At 55.1% G+C, this 16182-nt stretch overlaps 4 protein-coding genes and 5 pseudogenes across 4 annotated transcripts, besides 8 other annotated features; all 9 read left to right on the top strand.

The window, feature by feature from the left end:
• Positions 1-3234: part of a sequence feature (areas not merged during assembly with more than two copies in the genome that could not be assigned to a particular haplotype) that runs on past the window's edge.
• Tc00.1047053511603.420 lies at positions 375-2126 on the top strand (annotated as a pseudogene).
• On the top strand, positions 2527-2991 carry Tc00.1047053511603.405 (annotated as a pseudogene).
• Positions 3235-5055: a sequence feature (heterozygous, Esmeraldo-like haplotype).
• On the top strand, positions 3911-4513 carry Tc00.1047053511603.390 (mucin TcMUCII, putative; the record flags this gene model as incomplete). The annotated part of the gene is made up of 1 exon (XM_815679.1): positions 3911-4513. The coding sequence occupies one exon, from the start codon at positions 3911-3913 to the stop codon at positions 4511-4513; it is 603 nt and encodes a 200-aa protein (XP_820772.1).
• Positions 4285-4401: a microsatellite.
• Positions 4971-6272, top strand: Tc00.1047053511603.380 (mucin-associated surface protein (MASP), putative; the record flags this gene model as incomplete). The annotated part of the gene is made up of 1 exon (XM_815678.1): positions 4971-6272. The coding sequence occupies one exon, from the start codon at positions 4971-4973 to the stop codon at positions 6270-6272; it is 1302 nt and encodes a 433-aa protein (XP_820771.1).
• Positions 5056-12948: a sequence feature (areas not merged during assembly with more than two copies in the genome that could not be assigned to a particular haplotype).
• On the top strand, positions 6839-7729 carry Tc00.1047053511603.369 (annotated as a pseudogene).
• Positions 8567-8621: a microsatellite.
• Positions 9056-10414, top strand: Tc00.1047053511603.356 (annotated as a pseudogene).
• Tc00.1047053511603.343 lies at positions 11269-11733 on the top strand (annotated as a pseudogene).
• On the top strand, positions 12745-13398 carry Tc00.1047053511603.330 (mucin TcMUCII, putative; the record flags this gene model as incomplete). The annotated part of the gene is made up of 1 exon (XM_815677.1): positions 12745-13398. One exon carries the CDS (start codon positions 12745-12747, stop codon positions 13396-13398), a length of 654 nt encoding a protein of 217 aa, XP_820770.1.
• Positions 12949-13754: a sequence feature (heterozygous, non-Esmeraldo-like haplotype).
• Positions 13755-16182: part of a sequence feature (areas not merged during assembly with more than two copies in the genome that could not be assigned to a particular haplotype) that runs on past the window's edge.
• Tc00.1047053511603.320 (mucin-associated surface protein (MASP), putative) lies at positions 13864-14739 on the top strand (the record flags this gene model as incomplete). Its single annotated transcript, XM_815676.1, has 1 exon — positions 13864-14739. The coding sequence occupies one exon, from the start codon at positions 13864-13866 to the stop codon at positions 14737-14739; it is 876 nt and encodes a 291-aa protein (XP_820769.1).
• Positions 14095-14143: a microsatellite.

Genomic DNA, 16182 nt, shown 5'->3' with positions numbered 1-16182 from the left:
CTTCTTGTGTTGCTTGCCGATGTGGGGACACCAGATGGTCGTATGGCATTGCTTGTGTGTTTGTTAGATTTTCTGAGACGCACACACACACACACAACGGTGCGAGTGGAATGTGCGCACACAAGACACACACACGCATATCCAAGCACATTGTCTGTGTGACTTCTACTTGACATAGTATGCGGTGCGAGTTGGTGCGAGCAAGGCCGACGGAAGCGGGGCAGCCGCGTGAGTCTAGCAATGGCGTTTGTGGTTGTGTGCGGGATCATATATTCCATCGGATGCTTGACGCCGTTTATGAATAGTTTAAAGTTTTTTTCTGCGATGCACATGCTGCGTCTGTGATAAACTGCTCACTGCGTCTCCATGATCTCATGGAGCACGGCGTGACGCTGCTCGGGGACCCCATGACGCCGCGGCAGCCGATTATGAGTAGCCCTGCGCTCTACTTTTTCGCCGTGGAGGATGCGTCTGTGAGCCGCGTGGTTGAGGATTGGATGACAAAGGTCCCGTACAGGGATGCACACATCTTTGCGTTGGGGTGCACCCCGCATCGCAGTCCTCAGCAACTCGCGCGGTCTCAGATAGCGCCGAGAGCGATGTGTTTGAAGGACATTATGTTAGGCTTTGCCGCCCCTGAGGTGCTGGTGTTCCACCTCAGCATGCAGAATGGGTTCCCTCAGCTGCTGTTGCCTCCGAATTAGGAGTCCGTTTTGAACGTTGCGGAGTCACTTATTGTGGCGGCTTTTTACGCCATGAACAACGGTGTGCCTTTTATTCGCCACCAAAACAGTGGCAGCATCTGCCATGGGTTTGCCGGGACCTTTTTTGAGGTGTCTCCAGGCACTGCCACGACGAGCCGGATTTCGCTTAGGGGCGCCGACAGCCGCGGCAACCCGGTGCGGATCATCGTTGATTGAGGCTTCGAAACGGTGACGCCGCTGATGCACCAACGCACATGTCAGTGTCTGCTTGATGACCTGATGCCGCTGGGGAAGAAAGTGTATGAGCAGACCTGTAGGAATCGTCTGGGGTGGACTCGAAGCGGCAGTAATTGGTGAGGAGGACGTGTGCTGGTGCTCGTACCGTCATTGTTTTCTTGCACAGTGCGTGGAGGAGCTTTTGGTGGCGCTGAAAAAACTCCACGCGTATCACCCGGGATTGGCGCAGGGCGTGGAGCCGAAGGCCAATCCTGCGGAGTTGAGCAGTGCGGTGCGGGCTTTGCCGGAGTTTCGGGAGAGGCAAGCCAGACTGTCGCTGCACATCGATTTTTTGCGCGAGGCTTGTGGCACAGTACTGGGAGAAGCGACTGGCGGAGGTGCGGGAGGTGGAACAAGACATCGCCGTTGGGTTCAAACCCCTCAGGAAAAATCTGGATGGCATATGGCACCTGACGAGGGATACCGCAACGCCCCGGCCTGTGTGACTGTGTCTTCTCCTGTTGCTTGTGGCTGCGAGCAGCACCGACGAGTTGAAGGAGGCCAAGAAGCAGCAGCTGATCCGAGACGGTGGACTGACGTTCGACGCCCATTTGTTTGCGAACCTTGGGCATGTGACGAGGAGGGCCGGGAGCGTGCAACGATGCAGCACGGCGTCGGCGCAGAGCGGACGGAGCAGGAGTGCCTCTGCGAGCAACGCTGCGATCACCTCTTCGGCACTCAGATGGCATTGTATAGCTAGACGCGCTGGTAAGAGTAAAAAAAAAAAAAAAGCAACGCTGCGACGGACGGGGATCCGTTTCTGAAGCATGCCTGCTTACTGGGACGGCGGGCAGGAATAGGACGCTGCGGGTTGGGCTGTCGTTGGCATCGGTGCAGCGCGATCATGTGATGAGGACAAATGGCGCGAGTGGTGCTCAAAGCAGCGGAGCATGAGGGAACAACGCCGAGCCATTTCAAGGGTTCGGTGGCAAATGGGAGAATCATCCTGATCTGGGTGGCGGTGGTGGTGGGACGATTGCCCTCACAACTCCTCAGCGCATTGTGCTGCTTGTTTTGGGTGGTGTGGCCTGCAACGAGAGGCGCTCGGTCCATGAGATATCCAAAAGGTATGGCCGTGAGGTGGTCATTGTGGAAACCTCGCTGTCGCGTCCTGAGGTGTGTTTGTCCAGGGACTTGGCACTCTACGGCGCTGTGACTCACGGGCGAGACACGCACAGGAATGCATCGAGGGCCAAAGAGTGGAACAGATGCAACCAGACACGATTGCGGGTGTCTGTGGGGATTGTGTGCGCTTCTTCCTGCATTCCGTTTCTCTCCATGAAGCGTTTCATACGATACGCGTGTGTGTGTTTTAACGACCGCGCTGCCTGCATTTTACCTTTCTTTCTTGCGTGTGCGGTTGCGGGCCATTTCCATGCAACTAAGAGGGCGGTTGAAAAAGGAAGGACATTTGTGGAGCATGCACCCACGGCTTCAGTGTTCATCCGCTGATGCTGACTTTTTTGCTGGGGCATTTGTGCACGCTTTTCCCTTCATTGTCTATTATCTATTTTTTGCACAGGAATTAACAGGTGGGCATTCGTGAGTGCTGCGGCGAGCTGTTGTTGCCCTCGCCGGGACGCGCGCAACGGCGTCAGCTCCATGACTTTGGGCTAAAAGGAATGGGACTTTCTCCGGATCATCACCGCAGGCGCATGCCGTGGACGGCCGAAAAGGAGTGTGTGCCCGGTGTTGTTCATAGCTCCAAGGAAAATATGGTGTTGGATGGCGCACAACGAGTGGGTGTGGAATGTGTCGACCGTGTGCATCGCAGGTGTATCCGCTGGAGGCATTGCGGGCGGCCGTCGCCAAATGCGAGTACAATACATGCAGAGGAACGAACATTTTTAATTGTTCTCTCAGGTGGAATCCAATGTACTCAGGCAATGCTTTACCGCGAGGAGTGGCCGGAGGGGACGCACGACGAGAACGCCACTCGCACCGTCATTCATTTCCGTCGCCACGGTAGTAACCCAGCCCGCGCCAATACGCCCTGCGGATTTTCCGAGGTGGCACGCGCTGTTCTGTTTGTCGCCACTGTTCCCCCACCCCGAGCGTCGGTGCAGACGTCCCTGTCGATGCAAGTTCCTGTCGCTTGCGGACACACACCCATTGATTGATGCGGCCGGCACCGCAGCCCATTGCTGGTGCTTCTGGCATGACTGCTGCACCGCCCCCAGCAGCTGGTGCAGTGGGACTGGGGACGAGAACACAGCAGAACAATTTCAGTCAGATGGTGCTGGCAGCCCTGTCAGCGTCCCGCCGACTCCAGCGGCGAGCAGAGAAATCGACGGGGCAGGAGAGGAATCAAATGACTGCCGGGGAAACAATTGTTTTTTGACATCACTCCCAGTCAAACAGCCGGAAGAATTCACAACAACATCAGTCACCAACAATGACAAAGGAACAGCGACCACCGCCGATAGCGACAGCAGCACCGCGGCCTCCCACACCACCTCCCATCCTTTGCGTCTTATTGTCACGTATGCGTGCTGCTGCTGCAGTGGTGGCTACGTTTGTATGAAGTGGTGTGCGCTGAATATGAACGAGGGCCAAAGAAAATTGAATTGTTTTGTGATGAATATTGGCTGCACTTCCTGTGGACCAACAATCCGCGTGGTGTGCGGGGATCTTCTTTTTATTGTTACTTTGCTTTTGTGTTGCTGTGTGCGCTGCAACTCCTCTTGTGTGTGTGCGTACCCTCCGTGAGGGGTGCCGACACGACGGACCGCTCTCGCCGTATGTGTCTGTTGCGTGGATTGGAGTGTGTGTCGTGCGTGGTGTGCGGCGTACGGTGCATGCCTGGCTGCTGCCCTCTCCTCATGTGGTGTGCCCTCTGTGTGTGTATGCCGCACCTCTCATCTCCCTGTTGCTCTCCATGTCCCTCACTGTGCAGATCAGCTCCACACCACTGAACGACCACACTCACGATGATGACGTGCCGTCTGCTGTGCGCCCTGTTGGTGCTCGCCCTGTGCTGCTGCCCGTCCGTGTGCGTGGTGGCGACTGTTGACGTGAAAGAAAATGACTCCGGTGAAGTGCCCACACCAGATGAAACACGTCCGGGGACCAATTCTTTAAATCCAAGTGCTCCCACATTCCTGAAACCGGGTACTTCGAACGGTACGGAAACAACACAAGATTTGCCAACCGGTGGGTCGTCCAACGGTCAAGTTGTATCAGATTTGTCTGGTCAGTCAGCGTCACAAGTTTCTGGCGTTCTGCTACAGCCACCTACCGCACCAACCGTTGCGTCAGTTGCACAAATTGTGCCGATTCAGTCCGAAAAAGTACAGGAAAAGGGGACGACTGCATCGACGACCACGACGACCACAACCTCAAAGGCACCAACCACGACTACGACTACGACTACAGAGGCACCAACCACGACGACTACAGAGGCGCCAACCACGACGACCACCCGCGCACCGTCACGTCTTCGCAGGGTCGACGGCAGCCTCAGCGGCTCTGCGTGGGTGTGTGCCCCGCTGCTGCTTGCAGTATCCGCGCTGGCGTACACCGCTGTGAACTAAAGAATTGTGTGTGGGCTGTGCGTGCCATCACTCAAAGCCACGGGGACATGTGTACGTCTAATCTGATCCGATGTATAAATTAAGAGTAATTATAATGATTGTTTTTTGCTTTGCTTGCTTCCGCTGCCGTGCTGTGTGCTCCGCGGTGTGCCCCACATCCGTCACGTTGGACGCATCGCGGACACACTCATATGCATGCGAACTGGAGCTCCCGGGTTTTTCTTTTTATTATTGTTTTTTTATTGCTTTTTAAACTTCTTTTTGCAGTGTTTTGTGCGAGCTCTGCAATCGTACTGATTTCAACTGTTTCGTAGTGTGCGCTCTGCTGCTATGTGTTGCCATTTGTTGCTGTGCGGTGGTTGTGTTTGGTGTAGCGGCCATTTTCCCCCTTTTGCATTCACTCTGCGTTGACGGGGAGTTAGTTTGTGCTGAAGGCTGCACGCAAGTGACAGGAGTGATGGCGATGATGATGACTGGCCGTGTGCTGCCGGTGTGTGCCCTCTGCGTGCTGTGCTGCGGTTTGTTGTCGGCCGATGCCGGGGATGATGATGTTTCTGGTGATCATGGAACTTTAGGCGGAAGTGGAGTTGGGGCTGATGGTAGACCTTCAGTCCCGGTTGGTAGTGATGTATCCACTGGAGGTACAAAAGATGAATGTTCTCTGGGAAGTGGAGGTGGCTCTCCGGTTTCTGCTTCTACTCCTTGCAAATCTTTACTTTCTGATGCGGAAAATCCGGGGGGTGAGGTTTTCAATGACAACAAGAAAGGATTATCCCGCGTTGAAGGGAACTCCAATGTTGAGCAGGATCCGCCACAGCCAGGGTCTCACGTTGTATCGACAGCCGAGGTGCTAGCACCAGGACAATCCAATTCTGAGGCGCAAGAGCAGTCGTCCGGTAAACTAAGAACAGAAGAGGGGCGTAATAACGGTGATGGCGGCACAACTGTGAAAGAAGAAGTGACTGGCGTGAAGAGTAGAGACACTGCTGACCTGTCCCCTAACGACAGCCGCCCGCCAAAAGCAGCACGACCAGTGACGGGGGAAGAGAAAGGCACAGAGAAACAGGCAGCATCAAAGGCGTCATTAACGCCAGAAGAGGAACGAGGGACATCTGCTGCGACGGATCAAAAAGTTGACTTACCGAAGGAGGAAGCCGCGTCCAGCGCAGGTGCCACAAAAAATCGATCACCTGTCGGTCAACAACAAACAGAAGCTTCATCTCCCTCTACGAGTGGAAGTACTTCGACTCTGACTCCGCAAAAGGAACCCGCTGAGGAGCTCCATTCCAACAATAACCAACCACCTGGTGACGCAGCACCGACAGAAGGAACGCAACATGAAACTCTTCCTGGCGACAAAACGCAAACAGAACCAGCAACTACAAACAACAAACCGATTGACGCAACTCCAACTGGCGACAGTGAGAGCAGCCCCACGGCTCCTCCCGCCGGAGAGTCAGACGCCGCCACAACCACAACCACGAACAATCATGATCCGCGTAGCCTCAACAACAATGGCAACAATACATTCACAGAAGAAGTGGATCAGAAGGAAGCAACAAGAAAACCCAAAAACGCACCAGAAAGCACTGACACTGCAGCAGCCAACAGTGAAGCATCCGCAACAGCCATAAACATCTCCACTAACACAACAAACAAAACAACCACCGGCGACAGCAGCACCGCGGTCTCCCACACCACCTCCCCTCTTTCGCTTCTTCTTGTTGTTGCGTGTGCGGCTGCGGTGGTGGCCGCGTGAGAGTGAGTGAGAGAGCGCCGTGCACCGCCCGCACACACACTCGTCTTTCACCCACTCTCTGTGTGTGTCCCCTTGCATGGACTCTCGCCCTCACCTCATCCCACGAAGCACACACATAATGTGCCCATTGTATATATTGCATGCACACCCATGCAGGCCCGTTGGTGCTCTCTTTTGCACGACACGCACCGCTGCCGTCCTGCCTGGCTGCATGGGCGGAGCACCGTAACTGTTTTTGTTTTGTTTTTATTGCATTGAGTGGGCGACCTCTCTCTCTCTCTCCCTGTGTGTGTGCTTTGCTTTACGGGAGCAATGAGAGTGTGTGCGCTGGTCGTCCCACGCTGCGTCTTCTTCTTTTATTGTTTTACTTGTGTTGTGGTTGAGTGCACCCATTGCACTTTCTGATCGGCTGCATGCTTTGGATGCGGACACTGGATTTTTCTTTTTTATATATGTTTTCGTTTTTGTTGAGGAAGTGCTAGCTTCTTGTATTCTTGTAAAGCCATTAAGATTTTCTTTGGCGTATGGCATGCGTCCGTTGATCCACGTTAACCCCACGGTCTGCATCGCTTCTGGTGCTGCTATTGATGATTTCTGCGATGTGATTTGCCAGCAGATGCCTTGCTTTCATCCTGAAGTATTCCTTATTTTGTGACGATGTGGTGCGCTCCGAGGGCGAGGTTTATCTCGTTTACGGTGGGGAGAATGCATCTCAGGGCGCAGGATGCATTGCAGGTGTGCAGCGGCGTCTGGAAGGACCGACGAGTGGCAGTCCGCATCAAGACGTCAAAAACAGATCCGTGTGACATCAGGAGGCACTGCGTCTTCTCCTGGTCTCACGCAATGAATTCATTGAATGACAATCGCCACTGTGAGGATGGCGTTCTATCCTCTGCGCACGAGAACGCTCTTGCCGAGGAGACTGTCCCTGCTGCTGTAAACCCGCATGCGGATCGTCTGCTCGTCCGGCCACTGGAGGGTCCGCTGACTGTGTCCTCATTTGCCACGGGCAGCGTTTGCAGTTGGTTCACGGCGCCCGCTGGGCTTTGTTCCACTGGTGTTGCCAATTCTGAAATGGTGCTGTACGTGGCTGCTGCGCTTGGTGGTGTGTGGGCACTGCCGTGCGCCACGCTGGAGGATGGCCGTCCAGTCGCTGGCACCATGCAATTTGCCTGTCAGTTTTATTTCACGGATGCATCGCCGCGCACCTGATGGCCCACGCTCTCGGGTTCACCTGCCCGCACATGGCCAGCCGCAGCATGGTGGGGAATGTTGCCGGTGTACGTGGCAGGGCGCTGTTGTTGGTGGTAGACTCGACAAATGCCGCGATGCCCGCGAGTGAGCACCACGACTGCGACGACATTGATGGCATGGAGCTGCAGGATGTCGATGGGAACGGGAGGACGCTGGAGTCGCGCTGGCGGCAGCGCCACGCGAGGGATGAGCGGGTGGCACCGATTGTGGGTGCTGGCTGCTGCAGAGGAAGCGCTCTGCACTGAACATGAGTGAATATCGCCACATGCTCTGCGCATTGGGCGTTTCTGCCAGACGCTGCGCGTCGGATCGTTATTCCAGCGGTTGGTGTGTAGACGGAGTATCCATGAAATTTCAGCAAAATGCCCGATGGACATTTTCCCCATCACTGACTCCGCACTGGATGTGAGGAATGCTGCCGCTGTTATTTGGAGGGGAGAATATTTGTCTGCGGTGCCTGGGGATGAGCCCTCTTCGTGGTGTCTGGACACGCTTCCCACCAACACGACGGATGCGAGGGACCCAGAGGAGACATATCTCGGTGCCGCAACCCATGCGGCATTGAGGTGCCTCGGCATGCAGGTGCATCTGGAAGTGGCTGAAAGAGGTAACGTCCGTTGTGTCTCATACACGGACTGAGCGACGGTTGCGTGGGCCACTCGACCCAACGATGAGGGGAAACGCTATTTGCCGTGACCACTCGGAGTTGTGCACGATATCCGTCACTAGCGGCAGCCTACTTCCAGTGGTTCCACGGGTGGCGAGGAGAGAGGGCGTGTGGAGCAGGACGGTCTCACCGGCATCTACTGAAGAAGGATTGCCAGGGGCGTCCGTCCCCGTTGCGGAGAGCATTGAAACCGACCGCGGCACACCACCGAAGGATGTAGACACGGCTGTTCCCCAGAAGAACCAGTTGACAGAGGAGAAGTGGATCCGGCCGGGATGCCCCGACAGACCGCAAGAAGCTTCTCTCGGCGGCAGGGACCGAAGCAGCGAGACGGACGGCGAGCAGGACACGCCTCCGACTCCCGGTGATGGCACTGCTGCTGCTGCTTGTCCCTGTCCGCTGCTTCTGCTTGCCTCTGCTGCTGCCGCGGTGCCAACACACTATCAATTTGCGGTGTGGTCGGCGTTGCGCTGCGAGGCGACTGTGCTTCCTTCTGTGTGGCCTGCACCCAGCATTGGAAGCCCAATAGGAAAACATCCATTTCAATGGGTCTCCTCCATATGCATGTGCTGTGCCCACTCCGTTTTACTTTGTGTTTGAGATTGGTTGTATTTCCGATGCTCACAGCTCTTCTTGTGTTGCTTGCCGATGTGGGGACACCAGATGGTCGTATGGCATTGCTTGTGTGTTTGTTAGATTTTCTGAGACGCACACACACACACACAACGGTGCGAGTGGAATGTGCGCACACAAGACACACACACGCATATCCAAGCACATTGTCTGTGTGACTTCTACTTGACATAGTATGCGGTGCGAGTTGGTGCGAGCAAGGCCGACGGAAGCGGGGCAGCCGCGTGAGTCTAGCAATGGCGTTCGTGGTTGTGTGCGGGATCATATATTCCATCGGATGCTTGACGCCGTTCATGGATAGTTTAAAGTTTTTTTCTGCGATGCACATGCTGCGTCTGTGATAAACTGCTCACTGCGTCTCCATGATCTCATGGAGCACGGCGTGACGCTGCTCGAGGACCCCATGACGCCGCGGCAGCCGATTATGAGTAGCCCTGCACTCTACTTTTTTTCCGTGGAGGATGCGTCTGTGAGCCGCGTGGTTGAGGATTGGATGGCAAAGGTTCCGTACAGGGATGCACACATCTTTGCGTTGGGGTGCACCCCGCATCGCAGTCCTCAGCAACTCGTGTAGGCTCGGATAGCGCCGAGGGTGATGCGTTTGAAGGACATTATGTTAGGCTTTGCCGCCCCTGAGGTGCTGGTGTTCCACCTCAGCATGCAGAATGGGTTCCCTCAGCTGCTGTTGCCTCCGAATTAAGAGTCCGTTTTGAACGTTGCGGAGTCACTTATTGTGGCGGCTTTTTACGCCATGAACAACGGTGTGCCTTTTATTCGCCACCAAAACAGTGGCAGCATCTGCCATGGGTTTGCCGGGACCTTTTTTGAGGTGTCTCCAGGCACTGCCACGACGAGCCGGATTTCGCTTAGGGGCGCCGACAGCCGCGGCAACCCGGTGCGGATCATCGTTGATTGGGGCTGTGTCATGGTGACGTCGCTGATGCACCAACGCACATGTCAGTGTCTGCTTGATGAGCTGATGCCGCTGGGGAAGAAAGTGTATGAGCATACCTGTAGGAATCGTCTGGGGTGGACTCGAAGCGGCAGTAATTGGTGAGGAGGACGTGTGCTGGTGCTCGTACCGCCATTGTTTTCTTGCACAGTGCGTGGAGGAGGTTTCGGTGGCGCTGAAAAAACTCCACGCGTATCACCCGGGATTGGCGCAGGGCGTGGAGCCGAAGGCCAATCCTGCGGAGTTGAGCAGTGCGGTGCGGGCTTTGCCGGAGTTTCGGGAGAGGCAAGCCAGACCGTCGCTGCACATCAATTTTTCGCGCGAGGCTTGTGGCACAGTACTGGGAGAAGCGGCTGGCGGAGGTGCGGGATGTGGAACAAGACATCGCCGTTGGGCTCTAACCCCTCAGGAAAAATCTGGATGGCGTATGGCAACTGACGAGGGATGCCGCAACGCCCCGGCCTGTGTGACTGTGTCTTCTCCTGTTGCTTGTGGCTGCGAGCAGCACCGACGAGTTGACGGAGGCCAAGAAGCAGCAGCTGATCCGAGACGGTGGACTGACGTTCGACGCCCATTTGTTTGCGAACCTTGAGCATGTGACGAGGAGGGCCGGGAGCGTGCAACGATACAGCACGGCGTCGGCGCAGAGCGGACGCAGCACGAGTGCCTCTGCGAGCAGCGCCGCAACGGACGGGGATCCGTTTCTGAGGCATGCCTGCTTACTGGGACGGCGGGCAGGAATAGGACGCTGCGGGTTGAGCTGTCGTTGGCATCGGTGCAGCGCGATCATGTGATGAGGACAAATGGCGCGAGTGGTGGCCAAAACAGCGGAGAAGCAGGGAATAACGCCGAGCCATTTCAAGGGTGTGGTGGCAAATGGGAGAATCATCCTGATCTGGGAGGTGGCGGTGGTGGGACGATTGCCCTCACAACTCCTCAGCGCATAGTGCTGCTTATTTTGGGTGGTGTGGCCTGCAGCGGGAGGCGCTCGGTCCATGAGATATCCAAAAGACATGGCCGTGAGGTGGTCATTGGGAAGCCTCGTTGCCGCGTCCTGAGGTGTGTTTGTCCAGGGAATTGGCACCCTACGGCACTGTGACTCACGGGCGAGACACGCAACGGAATGCATCGAGGGCAAAAGAGTGGAGCAGATGCAACCAGACACGATTGCGGGTGTCTGTGGGGATTGTGTGCGCTTCTTCCTGCATTCCGTTTCTCTCCATGAAGCGTTTCATACGATACGCGTGTGTGTGTTTCAACGGCTGCGCTGCTTGCATTTTACCTTTGTTTCTTGCGTGTGCGGTTGCGGGCCATTTCCATGCAACTAAGAGGGCGGTTGAAAAAGGAAGGACATTTGTGGAGCATGCACCCACGGCTTCAGTGTTCATCCACTGGTGCTGGCCTTTTTTTGCCAGGGCATTTGTGCACGCTTTTCCCTCCATTGTCTATTTTTTTTTTTTGCACAGGAATTAACAGGTGGGCATTCGTGAGTGCTGCGGCGAGCTGTTGTTGCCCTCGCCGGGACGCGCGCAACGGCGTCAGCTCCATGACTTTGGGCTAAAAGGAATGGGACTTTCTCCTGATCCTCACCGCAGGCGCATGCCGTGGACGGCCGAAAAGGAGTGTGTGCCCGGTGCTGTTCATAGCTCCAAGGAAAAGATGGTGTTGGATGGCGCACAACGAGTGGGTGTGGAATGTGTCGACCGTGTGCATCGCAGGTGTATCCGCTGGAGGCATTGCGGGCGGCCGTCGCCACATGCGAGTACAATACATGCAGAGGAACGAACATTTTTAATTGTTCTCTCAGGTGGAATCCAATGTACTTGGGCAATGCTTTACCGCGAGGAGTGGCCGGAGGGGACGCACGACGAGAACGCCACTCGCACCGTCATTCATTTCCGTCGCCACGGTAGTAACCCAGCCCGCGCCAATACGCCCTGCGGATTTTCCGAGGTGGCACGCGCTGTTCTGTTTGTCGCCACTGTTCCCCCACCCCGAGCGTTGGTGCAGAAGTCCCTGTCGATGCAAGTTCCTGTCGCTTGCGGACAAACACCCATTGATTGATGCGGCCGGCACCGCAGCCCATTGCTGGTGCTTCTTGCATGACTGCTGCACCGCCCCCAGCAGCTGGTGCAGTGGGACTGGGGACGAGAACACAGCAGAACAATTTCAGTCAGATGGTGCTGGCAGCCCTGTCAGCGTCCCGCCGACTCCAGCGGCGAGCAGAGAAATCGACGGGGCAGGAGAGGAATCAAATGACTGCCGGGGAAACAATTGTTTTTTGACATCACTCCCAGTCAAACAGCCGGAAGAATTCACAACAACATCAGTCACCAACAATGACAAAGGAACAGCGACCACCGCCGATAGCGACAGCAGCACCGCGGCCTCCCACACCACCTCCCATCCTTTGCGTCTTATTGTCACGTATGCGTGCTGCTGCTGCAGTGGTGGCTACGTTTGTATGAAGTGGTGTGCGCTGAATATGAACGACGGCCGAGGGCAACTGAATTGTTTTTGTGATGAATATTGGCTGCACTTCCTGTGGACCAACAATCCACGTGGTGTGCGGGGATCATTCCTCTTTTTTTATTGTTGTTTTTGTGTTGCTGTGGGCGCTGCACCTTCTCTTGTGTGCGTGCGTACCCTCCGTGAGGGGTGCAGACACGACGGACCGCTCTCGCCGTATGTGCATGCGGTGGAGCCTTGTGTGCCGCTCCTGTTTGCTTCTCCCTCTTCCATCTGTGTGTTGGTGTTGCGGCAGGGCTGTGTGTGTGTGTGTCTGTTGCGTGGATTGGAGTGTGTGTCGTGCGTGGTGTGCGGCGTACGGTGCATGCCTGGCTGCTGCCCTCTCCTCATGTGGTGTGCCCTCTGTGTGTGTCTGCCGCACCTCTTGTCTCCCCTGTTGCTCTCCATGTCCCTCACTGTGCAGATCAGCTCCACACCACTGAACGACCACACTCACGATGACGACGTGCCGTCTGATGTGCGCCCTGTTGGTGCTCGCCCTGTGCTACTGCCCGTCCGTGTGCGCGGAAGAGACTCCGAAGGATACCGAAGCCGAGAGAAGCGAGCAACATCAATTTCCCCCTGCGTTAGCAGGGCCACAGGGAGCCAGTCAGTCACTGTCGCCAAGTACGGTGTCCGCTGCGGATCGTGAGGACATTCAGCCAGGGACACTAGAGTCAGGAGAACATGTGACCAGTCACTCGGGCTCGCCAATTATTTTGCCCAGTGCGGAAAAGGAAAAAGTTGGCGAAGAGGGACCAATATCGGAAGAGGCTGCCAGTGCGTTACAGAAACAAGGTGATAAAGGTACGACAGGGTCACAAAGTGGCCAAAGTATATCCGAGGAACAAGCAGATAAGAACTCCGAAGCTCTTTCCAAGACAACCACGACCACTACAACTACGACGACCACGACCACCACTGCGCCAGAGCCACCAAGTACTACGACTACAGAGGCATCAAGTACTACAAATACAGAGGCGCCAGCTGTGTCGACCACCCGCGCACCGTCACGTCTTCGCGAAGTCGACGGCAGCCTCAGCAGCTCTGCGTGGGTGTGTGCCCCGCTGCTGCTCGCCGCATCCGCGCTGGCGTACATCGCTGTGGGCTAAAGAGGTGTGTGTGGGCTGTGCGTGCCAGCACTCAGCCACGGGGACATGTGTAGGTCTGCTGTGGTCCGATGTATAAAGTAAGAGCAATTATAATGATTGTTTTTTGCTTTGCTTGCTTCCGCTGCCGTGCTGTGTGCTCCGCGTTGTGCCCCACATCCGTAACTTTGAACGCATCGCGGACACACTCGTATGCATGCGCACTGGAGCCCTGGTTAGTTTTTTTAATTATTGGTTTTTTATTGTTTTTTTTTTGCCTTTTAAATTCTTTTGCAGGTCGGTGTGCGAGTTCTGCTATTCTACTGATTCCAACTGTCTCGTGGTGTGTGCGCTGCTCCTGCTGTTGTTGGCATTTGTTACTGTGCGGTGGACGGTGTGTGGTGTGTGACGTGTCTCTCCTTTTTGCTTTCACTCTGCGTTGAGTTGTTGTTAGTTTGTGCTGAAGGATACACGCAATTGACAGGAGTGATGATGGCGATGATGATGACTGGCCGTGTGCTGCTGGTGTGTGCCCTCTGCGTGCTGTGGTGCGGTGCTGGCGGTAGATGTGAGGCGGGGGTGGGAGTTGGTGCGCAACAGGATGGTGGTAAGTCTCCGCCGGAATCAAAAGGACTTGAAACGTCTTCACAAGGCACGCAAGACTTAAAAGGTGGAGCAGCAGATGCTAAAGAAAATTCACCTCCCTTACCTACAGAGGAAGATGATGAGGATGTTGATGACGATAGTGAAGAAGGTGATGATGATGATGGAGGAACGGAAGATGAAGAAGAAGAAAAAGTACGAGGGCAGAGTGTTCAAGAGGGAAAAGTTGCACTGGGCTCAGATTCCACCGAAAAGAAGTTAATTGGCAGTGAGAAGCAAACAGAACTGTCAATTTCATCTGCAGGGAGCATTTCTCCTTCCGGCAGTCGGGAATTAAATGTCAATCTTACGCAAACCGAAGTTGAAGGAAAAAAGGAAACCGACAAAAATACACCAGCGGTAGAGGGCGCACTCACAACTGGTAACGGGGAGAACACACTGCCTGCGGGAATTGTGGAAGGAAATCCCTCACCACCTCCTCCACAGGACGGTGTTGGTTCCCGCGAACAGGATGACGAAGGCACCACGAGTGAAGGTCAAAAAAATGATCCGTTGCCTGAGACCGCAGCCACACCAAAAAGCCACCATGACAAAGGCTCAGAAGGGACTGGGGAAGATACAAAAGCAACGACAGTAACCGCCAACACAACTGATACGACGAACACACAAAACAGTGACGGCAGCACCGCGGTCTCCCACTCCACCTCCCCTCTTTTGCTTCTTGTTGCGTGTGCGGCTGCGGCTGCGGTGGTGGCCGCGTGAGAGTGAGGGAGAGAGAGCCGTGCACCGCCCGCACACACACTCGTCTTTCACCCACTCTCTCTGTGTGTGTCCCCTTGCATGGACTCTCGCCCTCACCTCATCCCACGAGGCACACACATAATGTGCCCATTGTATATATTGCATGCACACCCATGCAGGCCCGTTGGTGCTCTCTTTTGCACGACACGCACCGCTGCCGTCCTGCCTGGCTGCATGGGCGGAGCACCGTAACTGTTTCTGTTTTGTTTCCATTGCATTGAGTGGGCGACCTCTCTCTCTCTCTCTCCCTGTGTGTGTGTTTTGCTTTACGGGAGCAATGAGAGTGTGTGCGCTGGTCGTCCCATGCTTCGGCTTTTTGGTTTTTGTTTTATGTTTTACTTGTGTAGTGGTTGAGTGCATCCATTACCCCTTTGTTTGAATTAGTGGCTTGCTTTGACTGCGGACGTCCAAAATGTCTTTTCTTCGATATTTTCATATTGTTTCTTTCCTGTTGAAAGAGTGTCAGCCTTTTTCCCTGTGACGCTACAAAGTTTTTTTCTTTGATACACGCCATGCGTCATTTGATCCACGTCACTCTGTATTGCTTTTGGTTCTGCTATTGATGATTTCTGCGACGCGATTTGTCGGCGGGTGTCTTGCAGTCACCCTGACACATCCCTGCCTTTTTTCTTGACGATTTGTTGCGTACCGACGGTGCGTGGGCGTCTCTGGTGATAGTGAAGGACGCGTGTCTCAGAGCGCAGGATGCGTCGCGGGTGTGCAGCGTCGTTTGTAAGAACCGATGGGTGCCCATCCGCATCCAGGCGTCATCAACGGAATGTGAGGACAGCATAAGGCACTGCGGCTTCTTTTGGTGTTGCACAAAGAATTTATTGGACGGTGCGTTTGTTTTCAATCTTTTGCAGGTTTTGTGGGGAAAGGTGGGAGGTTGATGGCATCAGGACTGAATTCCTTTGAGTGGCTGCGCTCCGTTGACTTGCGGCCAGTCGTTGCACTCTTTTGGGGTTTGGCCGCTCGTCTCTTTTGTTTACTTCCCACCGCAGCACGTGGATAACACTGATCCGAAGAACATTTGTTTGACCGCGTGTGAGCTGCTGCCGTGCGTGGTGCGTGGACTATGTGATTGTGTGGGGAGGTGCATTGGAGTGACGAATACTTCTGTTTGGCGTGTCGCGGTGTGTCGGAATGATGTTCGGATGACATGTGAAGGGTGTTGTTTGTAGTTTGTGTGTCTTCTCTGGTGGAGCCGACATGTGTGCGGGGATTGTGGCATTGCTGGCTGACGGTTCCACGTCACTTTTTGGCATTCCTGGATGTGCTGAGGAATGACGGCTTGCGACCAGCGTGTTGGTGCTGCTGGTGGGAATAAGTGCATCGGGAATGGGCCGTTTTCTTTTTTCCATGCTGGAGCCGATGGACTGGCACGAGGGCACCGGCTGCAGG

The sequence above is a fragment of the Trypanosoma cruzi genome, genomic scaffold (genome assembly GCF_000209065.1).
Source record: "Trypanosoma cruzi strain CL Brener 1047053517145 genomic scaffold, whole genome shotgun sequence".
In the NCBI taxonomy this organism is placed as follows: domain Eukaryota; phylum Euglenozoa; class Kinetoplastea; order Trypanosomatida; family Trypanosomatidae; genus Trypanosoma; species Trypanosoma cruzi.
This window is presented reverse-complemented; position numbering and strand designations above follow the sequence as displayed.